Source organism: Hevea brasiliensis, chromosome 17 (assembly GCF_030052815.1).
Source record: "Hevea brasiliensis isolate MT/VB/25A 57/8 chromosome 17, ASM3005281v1, whole genome shotgun sequence".
NCBI classification, from domain to species: domain Eukaryota; kingdom Viridiplantae; phylum Streptophyta; class Magnoliopsida; order Malpighiales; family Euphorbiaceae; genus Hevea; species Hevea brasiliensis.
This window is the reverse complement of record NC_079509.1, coordinates 56,108,603-56,125,805: the sequence shown is the minus strand read 5'-3', so window position 1 is coordinate 56,125,805 and position 17,203 is coordinate 56,108,603. Positions and strand designations below refer to the sequence as shown.

The 17,203-nt window shown below is 34.3% G+C and overlaps 1 protein-coding gene and 1 pseudogene across 4 annotated transcripts; both read right to left on the bottom strand.

Annotated features, from left to right (window-relative positions):
* Window positions 1-74: 74 nt before the first annotated feature.
* LOC110637964 (RNA pseudouridine synthase 2, chloroplastic) lies at window positions 75-5,794 on the bottom strand. 4 transcript variants are annotated; one of them, XM_058139653.1, is made up of 9 exons: window positions 5,453-5,786; window positions 5,154-5,198; window positions 4,591-4,910; window positions 4,019-4,162; window positions 3,646-3,870; window positions 3,307-3,509; window positions 2,322-2,400; window positions 886-1,061; window positions 75-813 (listed from the first exon to the last, which is right to left on the bottom strand). In XM_058139653.1, exons 1-9 carry the CDS (start codon window positions 5,472-5,474, stop codon window positions 711-713), a joined length of 1,317 nt encoding a protein of 438 aa, XP_057995636.1. In that variant the 5' UTR covers window positions 5,475-5,786; the 3' UTR covers window positions 75-710. The 4 variants fall into 4 exon arrangements, with proteins under 4 accessions (XP_057995636.1, XP_057995634.1, XP_057995637.1 ...); XM_058139651.1 differs by having other exon boundaries at window positions 75-784; window positions 5,453-5,781; XM_058139654.1 differs by lacking the exon at window positions 886-1,061 and having other exon boundaries at window positions 75-784; window positions 5,453-5,794.
* A 416-nt stretch (window positions 5,795-6,210) lies between these two features.
* LOC131175309 (uncharacterized) lies at window positions 6,211-16,744 on the bottom strand (annotated as a pseudogene).
* Window positions 16,745-17,203: the final 459 nt, after the last annotated feature.

The following is a 17,203-nucleotide window of genomic DNA, read 5'->3' as shown; positions in this document are numbered from 1 at the left end:
TTACATCAAAATGAATTACGTAATAGCATTCTGCACTAATTTTCTTGGAATACTTATTTTTGAGATAAATGCAATAAACAAAAATGATATATATTAAATCAAAATCTTTCTGATAACATTTTTTATACTTGATCTACTTTTTTTCCCAATGACCAACTAATTTCATCAACAGACACGTATAAAAATGGGTAATCTCTCTCTCTCAGACAGTCAAGCTTGCAGACCTTTTTGGTTAAAAAGCGCCATGTGACTCCAACATACCAAGGTTACAAAGAGACTTTAAGTCTTCTATGGTTGATGAAGAGAAATGCAATTACTGACAACAAAGATCAAAGTGGAAATTGGAATTGCCTTCCATAACATGCCAGAATCTTGCACCCCAGCAACAGTTACCCACTTGCTCTGTATTTTTCAATGTTTGTATACTGTCTTCCAATTGCGATCTAGCATAAAGAACTGAGTTCTCACAGGCCAGTGTTTCAGAAAAAAAATTGAACAGTTTATAATTATCTTAATTGGGCTGCCCATCAGGCAAACTTCAAACTGATTAAACCTGCATAAATTGCCACCCAGGTTTTAAGATGAATTTGGAGAACTGCAAATGTCATGAACACAGATAAACAGCAACTATACATATAAAAACTAATGCTTGATCAGAGAATAGTATTTTAGAGGGAACACCTTTTCCATGCCCATTTCTCGAAGCTGGCTCAAGATCCCAGCAAAATCTGGAGGAGGTGGACGAGAAAAGTGTATTTCTTCCCCTGTGTGTGGATGCGTGAACCTACAAAATAAAGGGCAGAGAAAACTATTCTGCATCACCAAATGACATTTTTGAAGAAGCAGCAAATAATGAGATCAAGCTTTAACATCTAATGGCCTAACCCTAGAGCCAAAGCATGTAGACAAGGCCTCTCTAATCCTGACAGCAATAATGAAAGTTGACTGAGACAGCTAGGGGGAATTCTGGGTCGAAGCCGTGACAAAGCCAAACTTTTGGTGCCTCCATAAACTTCATCACCTAATAGAGGAATTCCAATATACTTCGCATGTGCACGAATCTGCTACGAAGAAGTAATATAAGGTAAGAGGATAAAAACCATATGAGATTAGAACTCTTAATCAACCATATGGAAATGATAGTTGTGCAGGCCGCCACCACAAGGTCAACAATTTAGGGAGTCCGGTACTACCTAATTGCTTTGGAATATATTTATATTGTAATCACATCTTAGATAAGAGGATTCCCTTGTATACAGCCTTTAGTTGCAGTGCAAGTAGGTTTTTTCTGTGATATGAACATGCTTTACCAAGTCATAATGGAGCAACCTAACCATTGCATAAAGACTACCCCTTATAATCACATGTAAAATATGTTTCTGAATACATGACGGGCCTTAGAAATTACAATTAATCATATGGGTTCACCAAAGGATATATCTGTAAGACTTGTGACAAAAATAACCATCATTCAGGAATCAAATGGCAGGGGGATTTCTAAAGCTTAGAAAGAGCAATATCAATAGGATACACATTTCAGTAACTCACCCTTTTCTTGGGAAAAAATGCAAGAGGGCAAAGAAAAGGAGGGAAGAAAATGGAAAGATAAAGAGTGATGTGGAAGAAAATAATTCTCTCCTCTTGTTTTGGAAATAAAGAAGAAAAAAGGGGAGAGAAATAAGAAGAAAAAATTTTTTTATTGGCCTTTGCTTTTTCCTAGAAAGAATTAATTATAAGAATAAAATAGTAAATTCCGAAATTGTCACCCTATTTCCTCTCCAAATTCGGGTGGGAGGTTTGGTAGGCCAAGGGACAAAGTTTTCCATCATTTTTCTCTTCTTCAAATTTCACCACTTTCCCAACCAAGAGAAAGTGGGAATATTCTCGCATTTTCTCCTCTTTTTCTTTCCCTTGCCCCACTTTCACTGCTTCCTGAACAAAGCAACAGAGATGCAAGCAATAGCTCCAATTTTTTTCTCAGAAACACATCACTTTCATATAAGCAACAATTATAACTGAATGAATAAGCCCCAAAACATGGAGCAATATCACATGCAACCTACAAAGAGAACAAGAACATGGAAAAATACTAATGATAAAGGTTGCTGAGAGTCATGTTTTCAAAAAGAAAAATAGATATTAAAATGGGTAAAGTACCATTTTTTTAGAATTAGATTATTTGGCTAATAACAGAATTAACTCTCTCCTTATTGTACTTCAAATTCATTTTTCTTATTTGATGATGCTTTTATTCACCGATAGAATGTGTTGAATATAATGTCCAACTATCATTGTGATCTATACTTATAGATTACAAATACCTGATGAGTACGTCCAGTTTCTAACCTCCACTCAACCAATGCTGAACCGCCACCAGCAAGTATTTCAATTACTTTATACCTGATAAAAGTGAAACCAAATGAACACACAAACAAAATAACTTGAAAAGCTTCTGAGTTAATCTACACATCAAACAAGGAGACTATATGATAAGATAGCATAAGAGAACAGCATTGTAGGATGATTTTTTAACCTGGTATAAAACCTATAGACTTTTTCCTGAAAGAACTGCCACTACAAGATAAACAAACTAGAACAATTGCTCATCATAAATTTTTCAATAGTTCTAAATCATAGTGTCAACAAGTCCTGAGATATTTAAATTTCAAAATCCTCCCCACTCTCCCTCTTTTTAAGTTCAATACTCTAAGCACATGTTGTCTTTACTAAGAAACAAACTCACCAAGAAAAACAAAACAATACACCAATGATGGAAGAAAAAGCAGATAATAATCCTTAAATAAAAAAAAATTCCCAACATCCACAAATGGTGGACCACATACCCTTGCAGGGTAAAAATGTTCCAAATTGTTATTGCTAAAAAGAATTTACCCTCTTCTGGCTGCCTCTTCATTACCCAGAGTTAACAGCACCTGACTTATGAACAAGGATAAACATCCTCAGTCAATGATATTGTTAAATCCCTGATTACTTGATCTCATCACATTAGAAGAATTTCCATCAATCAAAATTTGAATCCACAACATTCCCAAGCCTCTCTAAGCCTTTCAAGATGAACGAGTTCTAACAAAGCACATTCATATTCCAACTGATGGTTAGAATCTTAACCACCAAGATTGGAAAAGGAAAAAAAAATCGAGATCTGATCTTACGGCCAAAAGCATCAAATGCCCAGAATTACTTGCAGCTAATTTATTTATTAATATCCATCAAAACACTCATGCAATCAACTTGGATCAAATCACTATCATAAGATAAAGAAAATGATGGATGGCAATAAATCACCTACTAGCAGCATGACGTGCCTGTCCCTGCTTAATTGGTCCAGGTATAGCAGTCATACGAATTCTGTTATTAACATCACGACCAATAGGGATGTCAATACGTCCCATTGATGCAGAGGGCACACCAGAAGTAAGACTAATGTATATCCTCTGGATAGTGTGTTGCTGGAATTGTTCGGACAAATGGGCATGAGCATGTTCATCCTGCTATCAATACATGATAACACTTAAAAATTAGCTAAAGGGTAGCACTGCTCAACAGCCAAAATCAACTATTAAAACCACAAGAAACAATATTTACTTAGTTTACTAAATTTTGGTGTTGAAAAGGATACGTCACCTTAGCAACTACAAGCAATCCACTAGTGCCTTTGTCCAACCTGTGAACTATACCTGGGCGAACAGATGCACCACATAGGGTAGAATGTGACCCTTCATCATCAGAAATATCTTCCATGTCTGAAAGAACTTCCAAGCTTGAAGTTGCAACTGTTGGAAGACTGCAATGATGAAGTATGCCATTTACAAGTGTGCCACTAGGATTCCCAGGTGCTGGATGAACAACCTGGATCACAGAATGAAGAATCCATAGCAGGGTTGAGATTTCAATCCGAGGCTAAATCAATAGAAATTAACTTATTCACATAACTTGCTAGTAATACATATAAGAGGACCAAATGATGTTCAATGAATTCTGGAGTTTCAAGAGTTACCATGTGCGGAGGCTTATTGACAACTAGTAAATGCTCATCTTCATAGACTATTTCCAAAGGTATGTCCTCAGGTTCAGCCCTCAAGGGTTGCAACTCTGAAATTGTGCAGGAGACCTTGTCCCCAGCCTTGACATTGTGTGAAACCTGCTAAAGCATGAGTGAAACTCAAAAATCTGCATTCACCAAGAACTGGACACAAATTGTGTGCATAACAAGAAACAACTAAGGCACGAGTCTTTTACCCAAAATAATTCAGAAGATTAAAAGAAATTAAAATTCAACTATAATTTACTCGTGTTAACAAATGAAGTTGAATCTCTAATGTAAATATCAGATTATAGAAGCGCATTGTCGAATTTCGAATTTAAATATCAGATTATAGAAGCATATTGTCAAAGCAGTTGCAACACATAAAATTGAACAGCTCAATGAATATGGCATCAAGGCTTAGAAATTAATAAAGAATAAATTGGCAGTCTGACCATCCTCAAAACAACCAAAACAACCTAATGCTAACAACAATATGAAAATCAAGGGAGAGTGGAATAGCATCAAGCGTAGAGTAAATTGACCTTATCGACAACTCTGCCATTGACAGAAACCAGCCTTGATTTAATACTTGACTGGATGCGAGCTCTACTGATGCCAGAAATGCGAGAAGAGATCCAAGAATCAAGCCTCAACTTTCCTAACTTGGCCTCTACAGTCTCCTCTAGTCTCATACCAGCATTATTAATTCTTTGGCTTTGGTTTTCACCATTCGAATTTCCAGTGGAACCAGAATGAACTGTAAAGATTCTCAAAAGTACCTTAGAAGGGAATCCTCTTTTTCTAGGGTTTCCAGGAAAGAAAGGCAGAGAAGGTGAAGATTGTAAGCCTTTTGTGGGTTGAGCTATACAACAGGAAAGAGAATAGAAAGTAAGCATCCCCTTCCTATTATCCGTTACTCCTACTGATCTTTCTTATTCTGATTCTATATCCAGTGATAATGAATTAATGACTAAAATTAATTCCAATGCACCAAGAATTCATGATGTGATGCTTAAGTAAAAACATCTCAGAAGACCCCTTCTTGTGCTTCAATTATCAAAAAGAATTCGCTAAACTATTTGAAATGAAACAAAATTCTCATTACTGTGAAAACTCTCCATCAGCAACTTCAATTCTGCCAACGAATCACCTAACAAGACCCAAAAAAAAAAACAAAATGAAAGAAAGCTCAGAATTCAGCTAACAGAATCTTTACATAGTTCAAACAAAGCTACATACTGAATTCCCAAGTAGCCAAATTGCCTCTTGAAAGCTATTACTTATTTATTCTTCTTAAATTAAAATGGTTTGGTAACAATGAAATTTTCAATTTTTAACAGATGAATAATTTTAATTTAAAATTAGCCTAAATATTAGGGTTAATTGACTGAATTTTGTAATTACCCAAACTCAGAAACTGCTGCATTTGGCCGAACACTCCTTTCCAATTCCACGTCAGTGTGGTCGCTGTCCTCCCGCCTTTCTGTGAGTTTATGGTGCAGTTCCAAGGTGGTAGAAAGCAGCCGTGGGGCAGCCTTCTCGTTCTCGACCGCTGTACGAGGTGGCAGTGGCGAGTAGTTCGTGACAGGAGATTCCAAATTAGGGTTCTCCCAAGTGCATTTGGAAGGTTTCTTTCGAAATTATCTGAACAATTGCTGGAAATACTTCTCGCTCACCATCACGATATGTCGTTTACTGACACCATAAAAATGTTCAGAAATTACACTGTAGAAACGATATGTCGTTGAATGTATGGTTTATTTTATGGAAAAAAACTTTAATTTATGATCATTAATTTAAACTTCAATGGTGGCTTTTAATTTAATTCAAAAAATTTAATCAAACAAAATCCATTTTTCAATTGAATCAACTCTAAACTATGAAAATTGACAGTAAAATCTAAAAAAAAAAAAAAAAATTGAAACTTTCAACTCTAAATAAGTAGAAATCATTGTGTAAATCCGTTGGATTCATGACTAATTCTTCTAGAACCTAATTCAATCTGCTTAGGAAAAAACAATAATTTGCTTAGAAAAAATGTTGTCACTGTTGAATGACCATTGAAGGCATCACCAGGCCGTGAAAAATTTGTCAGTCTTGAAAATGGTGGGTTTGCGAAGGCTAATCCAATTGCAGCGAAAGAAGTTGAGGTTTGAAGGGGTTCAAGAATCTCGCAAGCAGATGATGATGATGAAAGGGATGAAGAGGAGAAGATGCTTGATGGGCTTTTGATGCAAATATAGCAAGGACACAGTGAAACCAAATGTAAGACCTTCTCCATTATGGAAAACAAGTGATGATACTAACAAAGCCTTAAATCTCAGAAAAACAAAATCTGATGCGTTGCCTCTTCGTAGAGAAGCATACCAAGCAGAAGAAGCAAGCCCAAAGAAGGCAGCACAAAGGCATAATCGAGTAGTTTGGTTGCAGTCAGAGGTTGGACATTGCCCCCTAAACCATATATCCGCGACTGCCAATTCCCCTACCACCGCCATAGCATACGGTAGGCGGTGCGCACGGCGGACGGGTTGTCCAAACTTAAAACAAGGACTAATTTATGGGTTTTACTAAACTAGTGCGAACCATCATCGTTTTAAAATGCTTAAACTCTAGGGCTGTGGTTCTTGAATTCGAACCTCAGTCGAAGCCTATTGATCGTAACATCATAATGTAGAAAATGATTGGAGAATTAAGTTCTGTTCTCTTGTCAGTTGCTTCAGGCTTTCCTGTTATCATTGCCCCGCTTTGTCAAGTTCGTATTTCTTCAATCTTATTCATCAGGAATTCTATTGATGTTAGATTAATTTGTGATTTTAACAAATATTTGATTGTTGGGTAATTCTATGAACTTTTTCATAATGTGTATGCATTCTTATATTAATAATTGGAATGTTTTAAAACTTTGAAGAACTGCTTAAAATGGAAGTAGTGAACTGCATCTTGAGCATACTGCAAGTGAGTCTGTTCATTCCATAGCACATTTTGGTCTTCTTGTTTAAAAGTTGTAGAATTTACTATATGGGATTTTGAGGAAAATACATATCTAAAAGACATTTTAAATCTTAAAATTCTTGCTAACTGAAATGATAAATCAAGAATTTTATTTATTTTTAAATCAATCTGGGAAAAATTTAACATAGCAAGCCAAATTAAAATCTAGGTCCGATAGACCAATCCATTGGCCCAAACTATGGCTTGACATGTTAAACGAAAAAACCTGAAAAACCTCACAAATGAGATGTTAACCAATGAGTTATTCATATATAGAACAAATGAAAGAGTGCAAATCCAATACATACAATAGAAATAATTATGATTTTTTTGGTTTGTGAATGATGGAACTTTTGTGTGTGTGATAGACCATCCGAAACATATACAAGAGAGTATCTCTTGGTGCATGATATTTGCAAATGATATAATTCTGATAAATGAGATGCGAGAAGAGTCAATAGAAAGCTAGAGGTTTAGAGAAGTACTTTAGAGTCAAAGGAATTTAAGTTAAGTAGAACAAAAACAGAATACATGTATTCCAAGTTTAGTGAAGGCCAAACTGGTGATAAAGAAGGAGTTAGTTTGGATAGAGTGATACTGTTCCAAAGTAATCACTTTATATATTGGCTCGGTCCTTAAAGTAGATGAGGGATGTGAGTAGGATGTTAGTTTTAGGATTAAAGCTGGATGGTTGAAATGGAGATGTGTCACGGGAGTTTTATGTGATCTCAAGATTCTCAATAAGTTGAAAAGAAAATTTTATTATGCTGATTCTGAGAGATGAGAATGTTAAGGGGGATGAGTGGCCATACTAGACTGGATAAAGTCTGTGATTAGAGTATTAGAGAAAAAGTAAGAGTGGTGCCAATTGAGGATAAATTAAGAGAAGGGAGATTGAGGTGATTTGGTCATGTAAAGCGTAGATATACGGAGGCTCTAGTTTTACAAATAGAACACATTATGTTAGAGTATAGAAAGAAAAGAAGGGGTAGGTCTAAACTAACTTGGAGGAGAGTAGTACAACATAATCTAGAAGTATTACACATTTCCGAAGATTTAACCAAAAATCGTTTAGAGCGGAGAAAGAGAATCCATATAGCCGACCCCAAATTTTTGGAATAAATGCTTAGTTGAGTTGAGTTGAGTTGAGTTGAGTTGATAGACCATCCGAATCAAGAGAGGAAATTGGTAGAATACAAAGAAAAAAAAAAGGGCTTATGAAAAGAACAGCTACAGGAACAGAAATCCAAGAAAGTCGTTTCTCCAGAATAATAAAAAGGGTGAAGCCAAAGGCTATCATCATGGTTACCACAGAGAAGAAAAGAGTGAAAAGACCAACAATCAACTTCTTGGGCAAGGACTTGAGGAAATCATCATCTACAAAACGTGCTGTTAGAATTCCAAGGAATATCAGCACAAAAGTACCGGAAGAGAAGAGTGATAATGCATTTGAAATTATAAATACCAAGAATGCATCATAGCCTAATAAAATAGGAAACCCTGCTTTGTCTTTGCCTCCTGGAACTGAAAATGCTGTTGTGAACATTACAGTGGCAATGATAGCAGCCACAACCATACATGATGCTGTGTTATTCTTCATCCATCTCTCACCTTCTTTCATCAATCTTTGTGTTCCTTGGTAAATAAATCATAGGGTGTGAGGCCATTTTCATTGATTCTTTCTGCATATTTTGGTGGTACCATGCACTGTATTTCCTGAAATAATCAAGTAAAGTTTAATTTTCTATATTGTAGACTTTTAAGTGTTTTTTCTTTCTTAAGAACTGCTAGCATCAATCATAGACAGACCTGTTAACAGGCTTAGATAACCATCTAGATTGAGCAAGGCCTTTTTAGGCCAAGCCTAACTTGGGTCCAATCCAGCCATTGAATATCAATAATTAAAATCAAGTACAGCCCACATTAATCATTGGCATAAATGCATCACTCACGACTAATATAGCATTTTTCTTTCTTTTTATTCTACGGCTCCTTTTGCTTGGTAAAAAATAATTTAAATATAAAAAATATTTTTTATGAAAATTATTTCTATGAAAATGTTTTTCATTGTTTGATTACAATGTTAAATTAATGATATATGTTTATGCTATCAATATATAAGTATTTTTATATTTTAATAAGATTGTCAAAGTCTAGAGAATGATTTTCTTTTCTTAAAAAAATAAAGTCATTTTCCTTAAAAATATCTTAATTTTCTCTTTAATCAAGAAAATATTTTTTATTGACTTATTTTCTGAGCGCCTCAAATGTAAAAAATGTGAATGGAATATATTTTCGGCAAAACAAACAGAGACAAAATATAAAAATGATTACGTTAAACCATTGTAGTTCCCTTTGCATTTGCAGAGCTGCACCAGGAACTCGATCAAGTTGAGAGGAAGGAGACAACTTGGCAGCCAAATGTAGAAAATTGTTTTTAAACACATCACGTTGAATCACAAACGTACGACTCTTTTGCACCCGATCCATAGATTAAGTTGAAGATTTTTTCTTGACGAAGTATGATTGCATGTGCAAATATTGTCCGTCCTTTATTATCAGCTTTCCATATAATTGCTGGATTGCTTTTGTTCAACTCGTCAATAAACTCAAACGAACCACACTTGGTTGCATCATAGATTACTTGATCCAACCCAATATTCTTGAGTTGTTCATTGCTTAATGTTGGGATCTCCTTGACAATGAATTTGAGGAGTTGCAAGGCTTTAGCATGTTCCAGCTTTAAATCTTTGATGCTTTTAGGGACTGAAATGATTGAATACTATGAATCAATACAATATATATAAGTTGAGAGATCGACAAGTAAATGAAAAAGGAGTTGTTCTTACCAACACCCAGTGTATAGACACATTATTTAAAATTAAAATCATAGTAGGTAAGAATTTTTCAAAAAGAAATATAGAGTGATGTTGCTTACCTAGAAATTGCAAGAATCTCCAAACAACACTTTGTAATAAAATGACCACTGTAACAGTTAAAAGATTGGATTTTGCTATAAGTTAATTACTGCTACAAAAAATCAACAAAATCATCAAAAAAAAAAAAAAAAAAGATTTGTATTCAGCATAATATACCTTGTTTTGTTTTGATTTTCCCATAATTTGTGCCTAGACTATAAGACCTTTGGTCATTCTCCTCATCATTAGGCTCCCGAGAAGACATTTCATCAGGATGAACATTCGGCACATCTTGTAATTAATTAAAGTTAATATATAAATAAATTAAAATATATAGTTTAGTTTTCCTCATTATTAATATTTCATCAAATTTCTTTTCCCAAACATATACATTAATTCTAATAACTACCCTTAGAAGGTATTTGGTTTAGATTAAAACTCAATTAAACTAGCTTATAAGTAGAAAATCATAAATAAATTAGTTGTGGTGTAGTTTATATGTTAAAAGAACTACTTAATCAAAATAAGTCAGAAATCATAAGTAAGGTACTGCTTATAATCACATAATGTTGGGAATACACTAAAATTCTTAGGCCGGGAACAACTGATGGGCTACCCAGTGGGAGGCAATCCTCTCCATTTTCTTATCACTATAAATGTGAATAATCATAAAATAAGTAGATAAAGAGACTCAAATTTCAGACATCTTCACTTAAAGATGGAGTAAGACCAACAAGACTACCTCCTAATTAGCTGACGAGATTTATTTTGTATATAAGATCACATATTTATGTTTTTGGTTTATAATATATATAGATTGATTCTTTAAAAAGGAAATCAGGGAAATACATATACTAACATGAGTAGATGGGTTGGTTCCAAAATCCAAGCTTACTTCCGCTTAAAAATGCTGAAGGTTCATGAGCCAGCAATTTGATAGCATAGTTGTGATTAGTATCCTCAGTGTAACCAAGTTGAGGATACCTTTTGAGTCGTTCCAATGCTTCGTCTATAATTATAATTAAACAATAAGAATTGAATTGGTGAAATAGAAAATAAATTTTTAGTATATATATAGAGCTTGTAACGCTGGCCATACTGCGATTCGAAATTAAAAGCACATTGAAATCTAACCAAAATTGACTAAAATCAGCAAACTGATTCCAAACTTTGAATAAAAAATCATTGATTTCAGACGGATTCCAACCGGTATCGAGCCGATAACAAGGTATACGTGTGCTACTGTTATATATACCGTACATCTCATTGGTGATAAGGCAACAAAGTTGTGTAACGCCGTTCTTGTCATTGGTTCGAGGTTCAAGAAAACCGAAGGAAGTATGCTTAGTAAGATAGTGTATCATATCTTTTTGACAATATAAAGAAGCTGTAACAAGTGGAATTAGGCCATTGTTACCATTTTTTATGGTAACCAAATCTTTATTCTTTTCCAGCATGAGCTTTGCCATATCTATCTTTCCATTCAAGGCAGCAAGATCAAAGGCTGTGTAACCAGTATTGGTTTTCATTTCCAAATCTTCTTTTGACATTAACTTCATCAGTTCTTCCACAATCTTTTCTTTTTCAGCCAAAACAGCTACATGAAGTGCATTTTCTCCAATCATATTTATCTTTGCTCTCACATTATTGAGATTCCTTTCCAGCAATACTTTCACAGTGTTCAAGTCACCTGCTTCAACCGCCTCGTACAGGCTTTTCTGCGGGAGGATGCTTGATGATTCTGCAATAATTAATATTTTTTAGACAAAGATATCTGATTATTGAAAGATATGCAGAGAGAGAAAGAGATAATTATTACCAAATACATTACATATTAATTTAACCTTAAAGACAAGAAGGTGCTAGTGATCCTGGGAGCCCAAATCGTGGAGAATCTTTATTGATAGGTTCTTTTTTATGAAAGAACATAACTGTAACAACCTCACCATAGGTAGTCCGTATTCCGACAACCAATGTTTGTTTGGACAGTCAAAATGTTTGAAACTACGCTTACACTATAGTGAGGAGGCATAAATTGATGAAATAAATATTAAGAAATTATGAGAAAAATTTTGAGAAAATAAAATAATAAAAATAAACCAATATGTACCATGAAAGGCATTTTGGTTATTTCATCCCTAGAGATGAATTTTGACCTAAATGTCAAATTAAAATTTGAAAATAGAATAATTAACATAAATTAATTTTATGAATTTGAATTTGAAAAATGGGAAGAGAAAGAAAAGAAAAGGAAAGAAAAGAAAAGAAAGGAAAATAAAAAGACTTATGACAATTAAAAAAAAAAATTTGTACACATAAACGTGTGTGTGTGTATATATATATATATATATATATATATATATATATATATATATATATATATATATATATATATATATAACCATAAAAGACAAAAGCCACCAAATACCATCTTCTTCTCCACTCTCTCTCTCTCTCTCTCTCTCTCTCTCCCCCTCAAGTTGCCGCCCACCCTTGGTCCCTCATTTCCACCATTGTCATTCAAGCTCCAAGCTTGATTTCTCTCTCATTTCCTCACCAAAACCCATAACACTCTTCATTAAAAATACTCCCCACATCCTAAGGAAGCTTTAGATACCCATTTGAAGAAGAGAAATTGAAGTTTGCAGTTTGGGTCACAAGGCAAGTGCAAAAATACCACTCCCTCTCTTCTTTAAATCTTGTAAGAATTATGAGATGAGTGAGTATTCCATGAAATGAAAACAAATAAAGAGAAATTGAAGAACCCTAATTTTGAAAGCCATGAATCTTGTGAGGTTTGCTATTTTTAAATGATAAAAAATGGTTCCATAAGGATGTTTGAATAGTTGATATGATAAGAAGTGTAAAAGAGTTGAGTTTGCATAAATTGGGCGATTGGAATTAGGGTTTATGTATATGATGTGGGGACTTTATGTAAATACTTGAAATTGACTTGGTTGAGTTGAGATTGATGCTCATAGAAGTGCCATATATGCTTATTTGGAGTTTGGAAGAAGGAGGAGATTGAAATTGGGAGTGTGAATTTTCTGCAGGTTGTGTTGTTATTGAATCTAGTAGGCTTTTATTGCCATATCTCCCTTTGTGTTGCCCCAATTGGTATGAGGCCAATTGGAAGTGTTTTGGGACATCAAACCTTCATTTTCATGAAGGAACCCTGCTCCAATTCTATCAAAATCATGACCAATTATCTACCCAAACCCGGATGACCAAACACTGCCAACCCAGAAAATGACCAAATGAACAGTGGTCATAACTCTCTCTATACTGGTCCAAATGACCTAAAATTTCATCAATGGAAAGCTTAGACATAGGGCTACACTTTTCATGAAGACCATTTGACCCAGTTTTGCCTTTAACCAATTCAAATTGTTAGCAAACATTGGGTCACTAAAACTATCAACCCAGAAAATGACCAAATGATACATGTTCATTTGGTCATAACTCTCTCTATACTGATCCAAATGACCTAAAATTTCATCAATGGAAAGCTTAGACATAGGGCTACACTTTTCATGAAGACCACTTGACCCAGTTTTGACTTTAACCAATTCAAATTGTTAGCAAAATTTGGGTCACTAAAACTGCCAACCCAGAAAATGACCAAATAAACAGTACATGTTCATTTGGTCATAACTCTCTCTATACTGGTCCAAATGACCTAAAATTTCATCAATGGAAAGCTTAGATATAGGGCTACACTTTTCATGTAGACCACTTGACCCAGTTTTGCATTTAACCAATTCAAATTATTAGCAAAATTTGGGTCACTAAAACTGCCAAACCAGAAAATGACCAAATGAATAGTACGTGTTCATTTAGTCATAACTCTCTCTATACTGGTCCAAATGACCTAAAATTTCATTAATGGAAAGCTTAGACATAGGGCTACACTTTTCATGAAGACCACTTGATCCAGTTTTGCTTTTAACCAAATCAAATTGTTAGCACAAGTTGAGTCACTAAAACTGCCAACCCAGAAATTTGTCCAAAATACTGTTCCTTTGGTATTTTGACCATAACTTGAGTTCTATAACTCCAAATTCAGTGTTTCAAAAACTAAAATTTAAGTTTAAACATAGAGGAGCAATTGTTATGAAGGAACTATAACTAAATAGACACCCTAACTTAGTCAAATTCCTAGATAAAGAAAACACATCAACATGAACCTAAAGAAAGGTTCATGAGAAAAATTCTATATATGATAATTAAAATATTCATAAGGAAAATTAAATATTAAAAATGATATGAATATGTAAATTGGAACTAATGTCCTATTAATATGAAATTAATGGTACAAATGAACAGTACTAGAAAATAGTAATCAGTGAATAGTGCTAAATTAATTAAAAATGTTTAATTGCTCATAGTATACCTAGACTTATTTATTTAGTTTGGATAAATTGGTATACCAATTAGGGACTACAGATAGCAGTACTACCTACTGAGAAAATTATGAACTGACAATATATGTCTGGTATGATTATTCTACAGGCTATATGCCTACTTACTACTTTATTTCTGGCTTTATAAGCTTGGCGGGTCTAAATGTCGGCGGTGGCCTCGTGCACGACAGGGCGTATCTTTGGATAGACATTTGACTGTCTAACCAGTATACACCCGTGCATCCAGCTTTTATAATTTGTTATAGGTTTCTTGGGCACTGATAAAAATTAATTAAGACTTAAAATACAATAAGTAATCATAAAAGATCCTAATAATATTAATTGTTTCTAAAGAGCAATAAAAATGTAAAAGACTCAGAAATTATGAGTTGCAGATATTATTTCAAATGTTAAATTATTGTTATTATAAATTATGCACCACTAAGCATTGTGCTTAGAGCGTTGGTTTTCCATCGCGTAGGTACTGGAGATCGGCGCGGCGGCGATGGCGACACCGGTAGTGCACTATGAGCTCGATCGGATCTGCCATTGTCGAGTCACCTCACGGTCTTTTGTATTTTGATAGGGCCCATGTATAGACTAGTATTGTAATGGCCCGGCCCACTAGTGATATTATCCGCTCTAAGTTGAAGCCCTCATGGTTTTAAAACGTGTCACTAGGAGTTACGAACCACTAACTTATAAACCCAGCATCTCTCCCGTGTTTTGCCGATGTGGGATTTGCCTAGGGTGTTACAATCCACACCCCTTATGGGACTCAGCGTCCTCGAGGTTTGCCACCATCGTTCAAGGTTGCGCGGAGCTCGATCAACCGACTACGCCTTTGGGTGGAAACCGTGTCCCACATCGGAAGCGGGAAGAAAAGATTTGGGTCATATATGTAGGAGCCTTCCTCACACAGTCGGCGCTTTTGGGAATGAAACCTCCCAAGGGATAAATCAGTGAGGCCTATGGGCCAGCGGACAATACTAACTAGAGAATGATCGGGCTGTTACAAGTATTTTGATTCATTATGTTTAGTCATGATGTAATTACTAGTTTATGATGTATTTCATTTTGGACTTGAAATTAAACTTGAGATTGAAATGAAAACTTGTAATTTATTATCTATGAATTTCCATATGAATGCAATAGATGATACTTCATTTTGAGATCTCATAAATAGTTGTGAATGATATGATAAAAGAGAATATGATATGAAAATATGTGAGATGACTATGAATATGTTAATAGGTGATAATGGAACCCACTAGATGCTACTAAAATAGGGGAGGATCTCAGAGTCTCCACAAAAATAAGATATAAAAAAAAATTCGACACATAAATTACGACTTAAATGACATTAAAATTTACAATAGACATGACAAGATAAGATAGGGTGCTCGGCACCGAATGTGGCACTTCTTGCTCGGCTATACAATGAGCGGGTGAGGCGTCACAATAACTCATGCACTTGACACCACATCAACGGACACCACATCCAATGGGTATATGACTCATCCCATCTTTTTCATGTGAAAATTCCACAATTGCATATTCTAACAAAAGGAAAATGCTAATAGTAAAAAATTTAATTGATTTTTTCCATTTAAAATCAAGTGCAAAGAATGAAAAAGTCTTATGTTTGAGTCTCTTCATTGGGGAGAATTATCATCTTTATAAGGAGAGTTGTTAAAGAAAAAGTTCTACTTCCCACTCTCTCATTCATACTCGCCCATTAAAATTCCATTGAATAGAAAAATGAGATAGATAGAAAAAAATGAGTTGGAAAATAATTAATGGTCAAATGTTAGTGATTAACGCTAAGTAATTGAAGAGCCAAAAGCTAATAGTTGAAAATAAACTTGGTTACGGTTTAGTTTGACTTGCTACTAGACTGATCTAATCCAAAACTTTTATAAAATTCAAGTTTCAAATATTAACAAAGAAAAGGTGATAATGCCAACTGACTTTTCAGATAAATGTAAAGGGCAAAACATGTATTTGGCCTATATATATAGTGAATGTGCGCACATAAAATTACCTTCTTCCTTAATATTAGTTACTTTTGAGTGCACTGCAGCCAAATGTTCTCACACAAATTTGGCAGAGTCAATTTTGGTGGGAAACTTCCTGATCAAATTAGAAATGGTATCTTCCTCACAAGAAATTTGAATGGCATGTAAAGCCAAAGCATTCTTCTTGATCCAGTCTTTGCAGTTGGGATCTATTTCTTCTGGTTTAGGTTTATCTTCCGAGACTACTCCACATAAGCCTTGTCCTATATGGTAGTTTTTCAAGCACTCCTTCCAGCTATCAAAATTTTCTTCTGTTCTTTTCTCATTGACGATACCATCAGCTGCACTTGTATTGGCATTTGCCATGCCTACGTTGACATTAAAACAAGAGGTTGAACAAAGTTGTATGGAAAAATTTTAATATACCCAAGAATCAACTCTAAAACTAAAAATGCACTCAATAGCATTGATGATAAAATAAAAATAATTGATGAACAAAAATTTATTTAATTAAAAACTTTAAGTTTATTAAAAAATTTAAATTAATATTACTAATAATATAATTGAAAATCAAAAATAAATTTAGATCATTAGCAAAATATTAAAAATAACTACTTTATTCAACCTATAAAGTATATTTCAGGTTATATATAAAATAAGATTTAAATAATAATAAAGAAAGTATTTAAAGAAAATGCACCCTAGAATAAAATCTAAAACTAAAAATTCATTCAATAGCATTAAGAGCTCACTTAGAGTTGTTAGGCTTCAAGTGCTAAACAGCTAATTGTCTTCGGATATAATGCACTAACCACTAAGCTCAAT